At 36.6% G+C, this 15,510-nt stretch overlaps 1 protein-coding gene and 1 long non-coding RNA gene across 4 annotated transcripts in view; both read left to right on the top strand.

Annotated features, from left to right (window-relative positions):
* The window catches only part of LOC121381131, a 217,930-nt gene that overhangs the window by 30,377 nt on the left and 172,043 nt on the right, over positions 1 to 15,510 (top strand). For 2 of the 3 annotated variants that reach the window (XM_041510270.1, XM_041510272.1), the window contains 2 exons: positions 3,620 to 3,741; positions 4,104 to 4,176. In XM_041510270.1, coding sequence (XP_041366204.1) covers positions 3,620 to 3,741; positions 4,104 to 4,176 — 195 coding nt within the window. The remainder of the gene's footprint in view (positions 1 to 3,619; positions 3,742 to 4,103; positions 4,177 to 15,510) is intronic. The other variant, XM_041510271.1, reaches the window with a different exon arrangement.
* On the top strand, positions 7,068 to 12,087 carry LOC121381133. Its single transcript, XR_005959053.1, has 2 exons — positions 7,068 to 7,724; positions 10,626 to 12,087. It is a non-coding gene; the product is annotated as an uncharacterized LOC121381133 (long non-coding RNA).

The following is a 15,510-nucleotide window of genomic DNA, read 5'->3' as shown; positions in this document are numbered from 1 at the left end:
ACATTCTCAGTTTTTCTCATTGTAATGGTATTTAGCGTCACACATAGGATTATTGTTGTATTAGAGCGGGAATCTTTGTCTACTGTGTGGTAGTCATCCATTCCTTGTTTACGCTATATAGTTATCTATGGGTGAGAGAGCGATCATAACCGTACGGATGTCCGTCTAGCTCTCAAAAGACTCGATACTCGAGCTAATTTTAACACAGCTGAATATAACGTGACCAGACAATTAAAACATCGTGCAAGCATCTAAATAACACAGTCCTAGAAAGATGGGCCCAGGGACCGCCCCTTCACAATATGAAGGCACTTTTTAATCAAGCCTAATTGACCCTAATCAGTAAGCTGGACCAGTCACAGTCCATGCAGAAGGAGGCACCTTATATACTCAACAAACACATACATTTGGTTATATAAAAGTTCTGACTTTTTTCTGTCATTTTAATTTTGCCTTTTGTTTTCTTATACTAAATGGTGACTTTTTCTATCACTTTTGTTCAACCGCTGGGGGGGGAGGGAGTTGATTTTGTGGTCGAGGTGACCTGCTCCTGGAAATGATTGGCGTTATATGGAATTGTGAGTGTTGTTTTAGACATTTCTAAATAATAGTTGTATATTGTACAGCAATACAGTATCAAATATATAGACCCCTCTCTCCAACCCCCCACCCCCGAAACAAAACAAACAACAACAAAAAACTCAACAACAAAGAAATAAAAAACAAAACACCCCAAACAAACAAATACAAATCTGGATCACTGATAAATCATTATTATAGTAATACCAATTTAATTAATTTATTTATTCATTGACAAACTTACCTTTGAAACCTAATATTTTATACACTGTTTCGCACTTGGGTGTCATTAAACATACGTTTTTTTTATTCAGTGTCATTCATTCGTTCAATCATTCGTTCGTTCGTTCGTTCATTTTGTTAGCAGAATACTCCATTTGTATTAACACGGTCGGATCCAGGAAATATTTTAGAGAGGATATATGGGGAAAGGGCAAATGAACCAACTGCCCCAAAAACATTGAAAATTGAAAACGAATTGGGTCAACACGGGGGTACGGACATTTTTAGAGAGCCATGTCCCCCTGGTCCCGTCCATTGGATCGGTTCTTGGTGTGACCTATTTGTTCGCTTCCATTGCTATTTTAGATCTTGTATATCACCGATTGTATTCAATAAATATAACTTGATTATTTCCCGATGAATATATAGTGACACGATGGACACCACGTTCAAATCCAAAATAGTTGCTGTGTGCTTGATATCATGCAGTCACAAATAGCATGGACGAACTGGACACACAAAAACACATTTGTTCTGCAGAAATCCGTTTTCTCATACGTTACTGTTTTCTCATACGTTACTGTTTTGTATAGCAATGACCTAATTCGTTTAGTCAGCTGTTATTTATGCTCAATGAAATTTCTTCAGTAAAAAATAAAAAGCGTTTGATTTCATAAATAAATCAACCATTTTCTAAATACCCCAGTTCAAAAATACACATCGACTATTCGGTAAACAAAGGTAAGTATATAGACGAGGTTCAGAGACAACATACTGGTACAACCTACAGGTATACACTTAATTTGACAAGAGTTTATTTTGTACCACTTAATTTCACATTGACTTTTATCACTGATGTGTAATAGTATGTATACAACGTAAAGTATTATGTGTGGAACACGCTTTGAAAATTTTATAGGCAATACAAATAAACGTATTCGTATTCGTAAAAGGAAAGTGAACCTAAATTTCAGACGTCTCCCTCTGTACAATTTGTGCAATATTTGTTTTGAATATGTATAATAACTTAGTTGGAAAATATATCTGTGAACATTCATATGTTCTATAGTTCATGACAACTGTAGAAAAAGCTTTTCGCTCCTGTATTAGCGTGCTCTTTAAAACGTGTGTCCAACACAAGGAATGGATCCCCTCAGCCAACCTCCTCGGTTTTTAAAATAATTTTTTGCACTTATTTTATATTATTATTATTATTATTATTATTATTTTACATATTATTTCAATCTAGTAATTTGTGCCTGAGGAAGGGGTTTCCGGACTTTGGGTGAATGCTGGCGGATTGGTTGGGTCTGTACGAATATTTTTATTTGACAGCATGTCCGATGACAAAACAATTATATTCTCTGGTAGGGATGCTGTTTCTGTGCTTGTTTCATTTCATTTCATAAATATATTTTAGGTTTTAATCAAGCTGCTATCCAGTCTTATGTCTATCAATACCCAGGGACGCTCGGTGAACACTTGTTTCCCACTAGTCGTGTCCGGGTTCTTAAACATTAAAGGGGTTTTGAAAAATGTGGGTTAGATGACGGGTGTCTTAACAACAACATTTCTTCTTTGCTATTTCCAACCTCTGGGTCTTGGATTGTGAGTAGTTTCAATAATTTGCTTATCGCAAAAACTTAAACGGGAAATAGCTAATAATTAAGTTTAATTGTAAATTTGAATCAAATCAAATTAAGCTGAAGTATTATTTTTGTCTTTTTATATTTGGATTAAATGTCCGCTCTAAAATTCGTCAATTATTAATTAATGCGCAATAGGCTCTTATATTTGTTTTAGACAGACGCACAAAAATATTAAATAATCCCACTTTCCTTATTTTAAATAATGAATTCAACAACCCCATGTCTGTTCAGATCAATACAACCGACATTTATCAGAGGCAGCGATCGGGATGGACGTGTCTGAACCTACAGTGGATATAGGCATATAAATAGAGCTTTTGTTGGTTGGTACTGTGATGAAGACTATCACTCCTATTTATGGATGCATATCGTCTAGATTCTGCCATAACTTCATTTTCACTTTGTCTTGTGCAGAAATACGATATTAAATAAGCCAATGGGAAATTTACATTATTACATTTACATTATTTTGTTTAACGACACCACTAGAACAAACTGATTTATTAATCATCGGTTATTGAATGTCAGACATTTAGTAATTTTTACTCGTAGACACCCACTATATTTTCCTATTAGAATCAAGGGATGTTTTATATGCACTTTCCCACAGACAGGACAGCACATATTGAGGTGCACGACATCGGACGGGGAAAATCCCCAACCAGAGAAAAGTGCCACTGGATTTGTTACATCCACTTAATTGTGGTACGTTGCAAGTATGTCCCACTGATAACAGTACATATATATATATATATATATACACACACACACACACACACACACACACACACACACACCAGCACTGGTACACTGGAGGAGCAAATTTAATAGGTCTACTTGGTTTAGCGAATAGAGCTTAGCCCTTTTGCATATGACCCTCTTCCACAGAGCTCAAAGCACATCCCATGTTTACACTTATTTAATTTAATATATATTTAACACCTTTGACATATTTCAGTGTTGTAATCATTTATTACAGAATGAATATTTTTATTATAAAATGGGCCTACTTTTATTACACAATGGACACATGATATTATTACAAAATGGGCTATTTGTGTATGACAAAATGGGTCGTTATTACAAAATAGACCTTATCAACCTATGATATTTACGAAAATGTAATTCATGAAATGTAACATCCTGTATTGTTATGTAATTGCTTACAGAGGAGCTAAAGATGCAATCAAGTGTTTGGTTGCCGCTACAGATGTTGGATGCACTGCTTCTACAGCCAGAAAGGACATTGTTGCAGCTATTAACACTATTGTCACCGAGACCGCTTCATGTGGTGAGCATTTTCTTTGGCCTTAAAACAGATACACCAAATACTATGGGTTTTTTTTTTTTTTTTTACATTTTGAGTCTATTACATTTATATTATTTATTAGAAAACCGGGACTAAGATAATATCCAGGGGGTATATCTGGAATATTATGTGATTAAACACGCAATTACCAGTGCAAGTGTTGTACGTCTTTTTCATTTGATATATTTCATATTTTACCAATCATTTTTGTACTGAAACAAATATCTTACCATAAAGTTATTCATTTTAAAAATATGCATGTAACATTTCACTGTGCGTGGTGTTGTGTTTAGATTACGGTTTTGATTCAACATATAATCGGTACTCTTGTTTTTTTACTGTAGATCTGACGGATACGTGTAAATGCGAGACAGCCTACGCCATGGCAGATGTGACTGTAGCCGCAGACAAATGCAAGTAGGTTGACTTAGCATATCTAATGACTTATTTTTATTTGATTAGAAAAACAACTTACACGGTAGGCGCGCATCTAGGATTTCTGAACAGGAGGGCCGTGACATTATTCAAGCCTTTCAACCGACATTATAGTAGATAGGCTAATGTGCCGTTTACATGTTCACTTTGTTGTAAGTTAGCTAATTTCTTTCATTAATAAAAACAAAAATGAAAATGCTAGTCAACACGCCCCTTACTAATTTACCGCAGCGTTTCATTACGTCACTTCAGCGGTTGAATAACTCGCCCAAACTGTTTAGTCAACTCGCCAGTAACGTTACGAGAGAAGTGGCTGGCTCCCGCATAAATCCGCGACTCACTAAGTGTTGATAGGTACATTACAGGTGCGGATCCAGGTGTTTAAACAGACCTTTAATATTATGTTTTGACGTCATCGAAACAAAACGCCACCATCCCCAACCCTTGGATCCCAACTTGTATTAGCCACTGACATAAAACTTGTTAATGATACAAACGTTACATGAAACATCTGACCACGCTATGCAAAGCTGTCTAACGCTGTTTTTTTTGTTTGGTTTTTTTCTCGGAAAAACGGAATCAAACAAAAGTACTGTGGTGTCAGATTTAGAAAAGTATAAATACTGCTCACAAAACGTAGAGGATATTCCTAAAAAATACCCAAACTCTTTAACCTTGAAATAATTTCTTCTTTTTTTTTCTTCAACATTAACATATACATAACTTACATGTCTACTGTATTTCAATGGTTGTAACATAAAACATGTTTCAAGTACCACTAGAAATGTAATGTCATTCAGTGGCGGAGTCATGAAAATCACAATATGTCAATATGGTTATGTTGTTTATGTTGCTATGCCTACTAAGGATATCCCACATGTGTTCTATGGGTGACAGGTCAGGGGACATTGTTGGCCAAGGTCTGGATTTCATGCCTCTGTAGATGATCTGTGACAACATGCGCACAAAACGTTCTGACATTATCATCCTGGAACACAAATCCTGCGCCATGGTGATGAGCAAATGGTAAAACATGTCGATTAATTATGTTAACTGTGTAGTACAAACCTGTGAATGTCCCTTGACGAATGGAGATATCTGTTCTGCGTGTCAGAGCGACGCCACCCAACCCCATTATTAATCCACTTCCATACCGATCACGAGATACCATAGCAGCCTCTTGGTAGCGTTCACCTAGTCTGAGCCAAACACTTACTCGACTGTCATTGAAGTCCAGATTAAACCTGATTCGTCAGTGAACATGGTATTTGACCAATGAGTGTGTGTCCATAGCAGATGATTCCGACACCATTGCAGCCGAGTTTGGCAATGTCTTGCAGTTAAAGGTAAAGGAATCTACGGTCTACAGGCTCATAACAAACGAACATGCAGGCGGCTAGGAACTGTTTGTGTGCAGACTTGATCCCTGTTGCCTGTTGTCCCATAGTCTGCTAATAACAGACTGTGAAACACTAATTTGATGAGCTGTGTACGTCTGGTCGTCCAGCCTGGATAATCCCTATGCGCCTAAGACGTTTTTCCAATGTCAGTCAGCGCATTGTTACAATTCAGCAAGTGAAATAGCAATCACAATCTTCGCATCCTTTTATGTTAACAATGTGCACGTGCAGCATGCTTTAAACCGTTTAAGTGCAAACAGAGATACCTTTGTAAATACATTACTACCTCCTTTGGCATTCGAGTCCTAAGGAAATAAACACAGTTGGCGAATTGAGATAGCACATCACATGTTCGTGATTGATAATGACTTGGCTACACTGCGTAAAATGTGTAATTAAATATTTTAAGTATCATAACGTGTTAATGTTAAAAATATTTCAATATCCTCTACTTTTTGTGAGCAGTATATTTTGGATATAGTACGTGGCGAACGTTTGGTTGTCGAAAAAATTTACAATTTACAACATGACATTTAAAGTTTGTTTTGTTTAACGATACTACTAGAACACATTGATTTATTAATCATCTCCTGTTGGATGTCACACATTTGCTAATTCTGACACGTAGTCATCAGAAGAAACCTAGGTGTAACGTTAAGTACAAACTAATTCGATCTTCACATACAAAGATGATACGGTTAAAGGGCATTGGAACCATAGGGAGAGTATGCGATATGTTAGACCTCTGTAATAGTAAACTGTTAACTTCATTGTGTACATCCTCAAAAAAAAAAAAAAAAAAAAAAAAAAAACCCAGGATGCATACATATTTAATATCCTACATTTCATGGCAAAGTCTAAGCCGTACATAATTTTATATGTTTTATTAATGCAGAAGGCAAAACTAATTTAACCTTACACTGATATGGTTTTGCTGGCAGTGCCATTAAAAGCAGCAGTTGCCAAATTAAAATACAATAATCCATACCTGTGACGTCACATATTATTTTCCAAGAATTGACACTTGTGAAACAATGCAATTTTAATACCAACTTATGCATCATCAAATATACATGTGACGTAAGCCGTACAAACCTATTACTAGTTATAGTAATGTATTCTGGCGGAACACAGCGAAGATTGATGTAAGTAACACGTTTTTATCAATCGGATTTTCAAATTCCTCTTTCAGATAGCTTTTTGATGTGTAAATAGTCATATTGTACAGCAATATCCGGGTTCCAATGTATTTGTAACTATGTTTTTTTTAATTAATTTGTTTATCTTGTAAAACCCTAAAATTTTATCCACTTCTGTGATAAACATAGTTTTTTTTTATTTTCAGTATTTTTATTACATGCATTGTTACGCAGAATTTATTCGTTTAGTTTCGAGGTAAAGTAACGTAATAATATTCTAATTTTACCATCTCACAAATCCTGTAACATGAATTATCTGTTGTTCGCACTTCTCAGGGTTGGAAGCGTTCCTTGTTATTAGCTGATCAGTTTACAATGTCATTCCAGCAATTTGAAAATTCTCCTTATAAAAAAGTAAATTTTAGACACTTCTGAGTTTGGCGCCACTATAACATGTTTTTTACTTATAGGGCTCGTTTGGCGATAAAAGATAAATTTTAAATACATTTGGTGTTTAGAATATCGGTGTTTTCAAGACCATTCATGTCTTTAGTATATTTGTAAAAAAAAGAAGTTTGTTTTATTTAACGACGCCACTAGAGCACATTGATTTTTTATCTTATCGTCAGCTATTGGACGTCAAACATATGGTCATTCTGACACTGTTTTTTAGAGGAAACCCGCTGTCGCTACTCTTTAACGACAGGCAGCAAGGGATCTTATAGGCAGGATAGCACAAATCATGGCCTTTGTTGAACCAGTTGCTACAAAGGCTCTGAAAGTCGAAGACATCTTAGCAAGGCAGTAAACTCATGACAGTTTCTTTGAAGTTAATTTACATAATGGTTAATTTACAGGGCAGCCAACAACGCTACAACCTGCTTGGCAGCCATCGCGTCTACCGCAGATACTGCTTGTGATGGAACAACTGTGAAGGGAACGTACCTGAGTGAAACCATCACTCCCATAGTGACAGAAGCGTGTAGCAGTGGTAGGTGAATCATTGTTGCTATATCCATGTATATTTAGTTTTTTTCTACCTCAAAATGTTTTTGTCAGTGGTTTATCTTGTGTTTACTGTTATTAATCGCTTCAGTTCTCAACTGTAATAAACATTGATACTTTCTAAACTTCAGATTGTTTCTTGTGAGGAGATCCTTTGGATTAGGTTCAGATTTAGCCCGTCTGAACAGCTATGCCAATATTTCTGGCTTCATGACATCGTCCTTTCCCTACCGGCCTCGGTGGCGTCGTGGTTAGGACATCGGTCAACAGGCTGGTAGGTACTGGGTTCGGTTCCCAGTCGAGGCATGGAATTTGTAATCCAGATACCGACTCCAAACCCTGAGTGAGTGCTCCGCAAGGCTCACTGGGTAGGTGTAAACCGCTTGCACCGACCAGTGATCCATAACTGGTTCAACAGAGGCCATGGTTTGTGCTATCTTGCCTGTGGGAAGCGCAAATAAAAGATCCCTTGCTGCTAATCGGAAAGAGTAGCCCATGAAGTGGCGACAGCGGGTTTCCTCTCAAAATCTGTGTGGTCCTTAACCATATGTATGACGCCATATAACCGTAAATAAAATGTGTTGAGTGCGTCGTTAAATAAAACATTTGGTCTGGGTGCCATCATCTCTAGCAAACTAAAGAGATATACTGAATTTTATACAAAATTGTTAATTGTGGTATTTATACTTGCTATGTTTTAATTTAACTTTCCAATGTTTATATTGGTATGGTCATTGTAATACAGAGATTCAAACTGACAATAGCCTTCAAACTAAGATAGTTGATGAAAGGGATGTGTTCAGCGTTCCAGTAGTGAGTTTACCCTTTGTGTTAAGCAATATTCATTCTTATGTTTTATGTTTTTGGGCATGCATATTTTTTTCCAATTTCAAAGAACGCCATATACATTTAGCAGGAAAGTTGTTTAATCAAGGTTATGACGTCCACAGACCCATTTATTATTTCCAACCGATTTATGATAGACATGGTAATTCATCACTGGCTAAACTGATGTCTGATGGTATAGCTGTACTATTTGATTTTGTACAAACCTTTTTATTTTGTTTTGGTAAAGGTATTGTACATATTTTTCATCATTAAGATAATAACAATAAATGATACAACTGAAGGGTGTTCGTATGTTGGGTGTCACAGTTGTGGGAGGATATGCTCATCTTTCGCAAACACATGATATTATCACTGTTTCACAGTACATGAAGGGTACATGCCATCATTATATGTATGTAAATATATCCACGGAGTTCTGTTTTGTGCAAATTTCAAAGTGGCTGTCAACCTATAAACAAAGCACCTGACAGTGCTTCGTGGTGGCAAATGGTATGTAAAGGTTAATACAGATCAAGGCACTAATTTTCTGTTAGTGAAGACTAGAGTTGACATGTCACTGAAATTACACATGCCATTGGTGATGACACTAACATACATTGTTGCCATGCGAAGCCAAGAACACGTTTTTAATGTTTATATTGAAGACATTGACAGCTAGTACTTGTTTCTGGTTTGGGACAATAATATTATTTTGTTTAGGGTTAATGTGGTGAGCACATTTCTCATCTACATTTTATATACAGGAAATTTGTACTTGCCATACAGCCTCAATATTATTTGTAATGTGAAAAGTGCAATATGCCCAAGGTGCAAGGTTTTTGTGAAGCCGCCAGGTGTTACAATTATCAGCTATACTATCGGGTGGGATGAGAGGATGATCTGAAGCCAGAAACTGGAGATGAGTGTTACAGAAATATAATAAACGTTTGAACACAAAACAATGAACTCCTCACAAGCTGTAGATATGAGATGCGATTGAACAAGGTCAGTCGCAGAGGCATGTATCTGAAGGTTCTTGTGTGGTGATTCAAAATATGTCAGTAGCCAAAATGGTGTTGGTAAATGCTAGAAATTTCGATGACTTGGAACCAGTTGTTTAATTATGATTTTAATTGCTTTGTTGATGAAATATAACATACATTTTCTGATTGTTTCAGCACATCAGGAAATATGTGAAATTGGTGGCATTATTGTGGACATTTGTTTTCCTCCAAGACAATATGTCTGAACCTGACAGTACATGTTATGATCATATCTATCGTTTGTCATATTATACCGTTAAGGATTAAGCATTATTGGTAAATATGTGGGTACATTTATGAGTATAGTATCGTATCTGCTGGAAACTATTCGTTTTTATCTTAAATATGAGCCATTTTGTGTCCTGATGACGCCATATGATGTCATATTTACGTCATGACGTCATAGTTGCATCACACTATATTTTTAACAAGATAATATTTTGTTTCTTTGGTATCATATTTCTATCTACTCATAATAGATTTATGGGGTCTAAAATCAACCATTTAGGAGATGTACGGCTTCAACGTTTGTGTTGGTGGCCATATTCGATGTATGCTAATTAGCACCTTTGCCGTGTCAGATGTTGGTAAATTTTGGATATAATATTCACTGGGGTCATCGAAACAATATAAGTAAAATATGTTGCAATTTGTTCTACGTTCAGTCACATTTTTACTGGACTATATTGGCCAAAATACTTCACCGAAGGTGCAAAATGTCCATGTAGTAATGGGTGTGAAATATCAGTCGCAGGACTTATACCATATTATGCAGTTCCATATTCGGTAAGTTTATCGCTTTGAGCGGCCACCCGATATATTTATGTACACTCGCAACATATAGTTTCAGCAGATTCAGATAGGCTTCAGATAATTAAGTGCAGTTCACTTCACAAAGCTGTCACCAAATTCACAATTTGCTCTCAAATAATTAAGTTGGTGTTGGTTTCGAATACATGGCCCTTTCACTCCAACTTTCTGCCTCACATGAATTAATGTTTCTCTTTGTATTTCAGGAACCGTGGTGCTGCTCAGTGTCTGGGTCGCTGCTGCATGTGTTCTCTCAGGAATGATTCAACAGTGATAACCAGTGACACCACACGCTGTCACTCATTCAGTGTTATTTTGTTCTTCACTAACCAGACATTATATAAACTCTGCTGAACATTTCTATAAACAATATATAAGAAAACAACGATCCACTGTTTATGATTAAAGTAATGCAAACATTATAACGAACGATTTACGTGGTGTTAAAATAGATCACTAAAGAGAAATAGTTTGCAGGATAAATTTGTTTATAAATAGAGTTCACACTCTGTAAACGTGTATTTCCATTAGTAGGAATTCTGAGTCCGACATTTATTTGTTCATGACACCACACACTCTCATCGGATTTGAACATGTATGCTGCCCATTACTGTTAAAATAGTATGATAACTTGACTGGAAGACTTTGATTAAAACACAGTTATTAGTAACAATTATGTATGTTTTTGCCGTATGCAACTGCTGCAAATCCACAAAGGTTTTATCGCGCAAATTCCTAAATAGTAGTCTGAGACTAGTTTTTAGTGAAATGTAATTATCTCCCATCTTATTATTGTATATTATTATTACAAATATTTTAAATAATTCAGGATACTCATTTTCAGTAGTCATAATTTACGAGTAAATCATAAGTCTGTATCCATGTTGATCTTCGGTATGGCAATAAGACTAAAGAGAAGTTTAATTTCGAGAACTTTGTCTCAGTTTCTAGGTCTTACATCCAAATTAAAATATAGAAAGCACAGATTGCTTCCATCTCCTCTAAATGAATTTTAAGGTTTTTTTCCATTGATTTTGTTTTATTGTTTTATATTTTCCAAGCATAACTAATCATTGTGTGTGTTAAACTGTGTTCTATCGACAGAATATTTTGTCAGTATGCTGTGCTGAGTATATAATAAATGTTTGCAGTGTATAAAAATGCACATTGGATAATTATCAAATCTTTTGAAACACCCAATCTGATATCATAATTAAGAAATGTTTCTAAGGTTTTTTTCCTGTATTTGACGTTTTTTTCAGGAATCAAACTATTTAGCGGGCATTTTCAGACAACATCGATTATTTAATTATGCTAAATAACAAGTAACTTGACATTTTTGAAAAAGCAAATCATTGTCTACTTCATTCTTCAATAACTTTGTTTTTACATTTTGATTGCCACAACAACAAAACAATCAACAAAAAAAAGCTCATAAAAAAACAAACACCCAAAGACTACAACACGGTCAACGGTGAATTCGATAAATGAAAGACCACCAGTTTGGAAATCTTTTTTGATTGAAATACCGTGCACATATTTGCAGTTATTTGTCAAAGATAATGTGATTATATAATTAAAAAAATATTTAAATATCCAATTGTGCAAAAAACCTGTCTGTATCTAATGATGATATATGATCGGAAATAAAGATACATTCAGACCAAACATTGTTTCCTTTGTTAATGGGACTACGTTTGTATGGACACAACTCTTGCAACCTTAAAGCCATGTACCATTGTGTGTTGTACGTAATATAATATTGTTCCATTATTAATGTTGTATTACCGCTATTGTACTTACCTTTTTTTTATCAACTTTGGAAAACGGACTATGGTTTGGGTCATTCTTATGTTTGTAGTAACTCTCAATTAATTTGATGAGAAACAAAAAGGCACTTACCTCAGAAACTAGCGCCAGCGGCTTTAAACAAACCTGTCCGCGCCAAGCTTGGTCAACAAACGTCATTGCAATCGGCATTTAGGGCAAATGATCCAGTTCACGTTCCTGTCTAAGAGGCGATTTTATTCAGTTTAGGTTCACTGTGCTAGCTTATGTAAATGACATATACAGTCTGACATACCTATGGAGGGGGGTGGGTGGAGGGGGGGTTATAGCCGAAAATGGGGGGCTCAATTGCTCAAGATGTCTTTGGTCCAAGATATGTGATATGCTTCACATTTGCTTAAATCGTTCAAATTTGATTTTTTTTAACGACACCTCTAGAGCACATTAAATAATCATCGGGGGGGGATGTCAAACAATTCTGATACGAAAACCTGTCACATCTTTTTCCGGTAGCAGCACAGGGTCTTTTATATGCACTTTCCCACAGAAAGGACGGCGCATACACAATCCTTTGATATACCAGTCGTAGGGCTCTGGTTACATCATTTAAAGGCATGTGGACATTTTGAAACAGTGCGTGCCCGAACGAGTGGGGGGGGGGCTCGGTTGTAATCCGTTCGTTTTGAAATGAACTGCAATGAAGGGTCGATCCCCTTGGTGAACCTACTGAGTTTTCTTATTCCAACCAGTGATTCATGGGGGGGGGGCATGTATCTACTATCTGTGTATATATGGATGGATGGATGGATGGATGTAGGAATGGATGTAGGCAGGTAGGGTGGGTGCGTTGGTATGTAGGTACGTACGTATGGATGGGTAGATGGATGGTTTAAAGTCTGTTTTGTTTAGCGACATGTTATAGCCGAAAATGTCCCAATTGCTCAAGATGTCTTCGGCCAAGATATGTGATATGCTTCACATTTGCTTAAATCGTTCAAATTTGATTTTTTTTAACGACACCTCTAGAGCACATTAATTAATCATCGGCTACTGGATGTCAAACAATGAGTAATTCTGACACGAAACCTGTCACATCTTTTTCCATTAGCAGCACAGGGTCTTTTATATGCACTTTCCCACAGAAAGGACGGCGCATACACAATCCTTTGATATACCAGTCGTAGGGCTCTGGTTACATCATTTAAAGGCATGTGGACATTTTGAAACGGTGCGTGCCCGAACGAGTGGGGTTTTCGCTCGGTTGTAATCCGTTCGTTTGAAATGAACTGCAATGAAGGGTCGATCCCCTTGGTGAACCTACTGAGTTTTCTTATTCCAACCAGTGATTCATGAATGTGTGCATGTATCTACTATCTGTGTATATATGGATGGATGGATGGATGTAGGAATGGATGTAGGCAGGTAGGTGAGTGCGTTGGTATGTAGGTACGTACGTATGGATGGGTCGATGGATGATTTAAAGTGTGTTTTGTTTAACGACACCACTAGAACACATTTATTTATTAATCACCGGCTAGATATGTAGAGAAGAAACCCGCTACATGTTTCCATTAGTCGCAAGGGATTTTTTGTGTGCACCACCCCACAGACTGGATAGCACATACCACGGGTTTTGATATACCACTCATGGCGCACCGAGTGGAACGATATATGGGTTCACGGACGGGGATCGATCCCAGACAGACCGCGCCTTAGGCGAGCTATTTACCACCAGGCTACGTCCTGCCTCGGATGGATGGTTGCATGCATACAGCTTATACAACAACACTGGATACAGAAAGGATCCAGACTCTGATAAAAATAATCTTTGCAAAACTACGTGAAAAAGTACTTGGTAATTTTTATTCCAACTCGGGAGTAGAGAAACATTGCTATGGCCAAAAAGCCGTATCAAATGTGTATATGCCAAGAATGTAGTCTGTCTAACCAACTGTGCGTATTTCTTTCAGCTTATTGATATTTCTCTCATTTTTAACAACTTAATATGTGAACGCAAGTATATACCATGGCATCCAGTTTTATTCAAGATGCGTTTAAGATATGTGTTAAGTTTTTAACCACCATGCAAGTCGAGAATACAATATTAAATGTAGAACTAAGGGAGATAATTCCAACTTAGAAAAGCAAATCCATGTTTTCGCAAAGTTATCGGTTTGTGTTGAAATTATAAATGGAATGAAAGCTCAGTTTAAGAGTCTTAAAACTCTAATTGTACTTAAATCGTTTGGCATGTCACAACTGTAGAATTCATTTTCTGCTCATCAGAGACTTTTGGATTATTTTTCTGTTATCAAGTAAAATAGTTAAATTTGAAAAAAATACCCCAGTTCTTAACAAAAGTGTGTTGAGTAAAGAATTACATGTTACGTTACGTCACGATTTGTCAGGCATCACTGCACGTTTTGTCACTCAAGAGAGCGTGTGTACCTTATTTTTGTAGACCTTTAATATCAAAGTCCATTTGTTCAAATCATGGTTATGCTACATTTTTGAATAAAAAAGAAAGAATAATGTTCTATTTTACGCATTCAACAATGTATTTAATTACATTTATATTGTGTCGGGTAGGATCGATCCATCTTGGCGGACCCAGTGGGTAGTTCCACGTCCCATACAAAAGTAAAGTTTATTTTATTTAACGACGCCACTAGAACACATTGATTTTTATCTTATCATCGGTTATTGGACGTCAAACATATGGTAATTCTGACACAATTCCATAGAGGAAACCCGCCGCCGCCACATAGGCTACTCTTTCCGATCAGCAGCACTTTCCCATACAGGACAGCACATACCACAGCCTTTGATGGACCAGTTATGGACCACTGGTTAGAACGGAAAATAGCCCAAACTGCAAATGGATCCACTGAGCAGGATCGATCCAATGACCGACCGCTTCACAGGCGGACACACTACCGATTGAGCTACGTCCCGCTCTTCCATCCCATACGGTGCCAGTGTCTGATCTACCGAATACTGTGGTATGTGATATCCTGTCTATGGAAAAGACCTCTTGCTGCCAGTGGAAAATTGTAGAGGGTTTCCTTTCAAGACTATGTCCAAATTACCAAATGTGTGACAACTGATATCCGATAATTAATTAATCGCCTCCAGTGGTATTGTTAAAGTTTCACTGCACCAAATCAAATAACATTGGCAATAATGTTAGAAATTTGTAGTAGAAGTATTAGACGCAGCGTATTAAGCCACTGGGAGTATATGCACAATTCGTGTAGCACCTCCTATTCAATATTCTCTAGATTGTCGCTCTAAATGAAATTT

The sequence above is a fragment of the Gigantopelta aegis genome, chromosome 9 (genome assembly GCF_016097555.1).
Source record: "Gigantopelta aegis isolate Gae_Host chromosome 9, Gae_host_genome, whole genome shotgun sequence".
NCBI classification, from domain to species: domain Eukaryota; kingdom Metazoa; phylum Mollusca; class Gastropoda; order Neomphalida; family Peltospiridae; genus Gigantopelta; species Gigantopelta aegis.
This window is presented reverse-complemented; position numbering and strand designations above follow the sequence as displayed.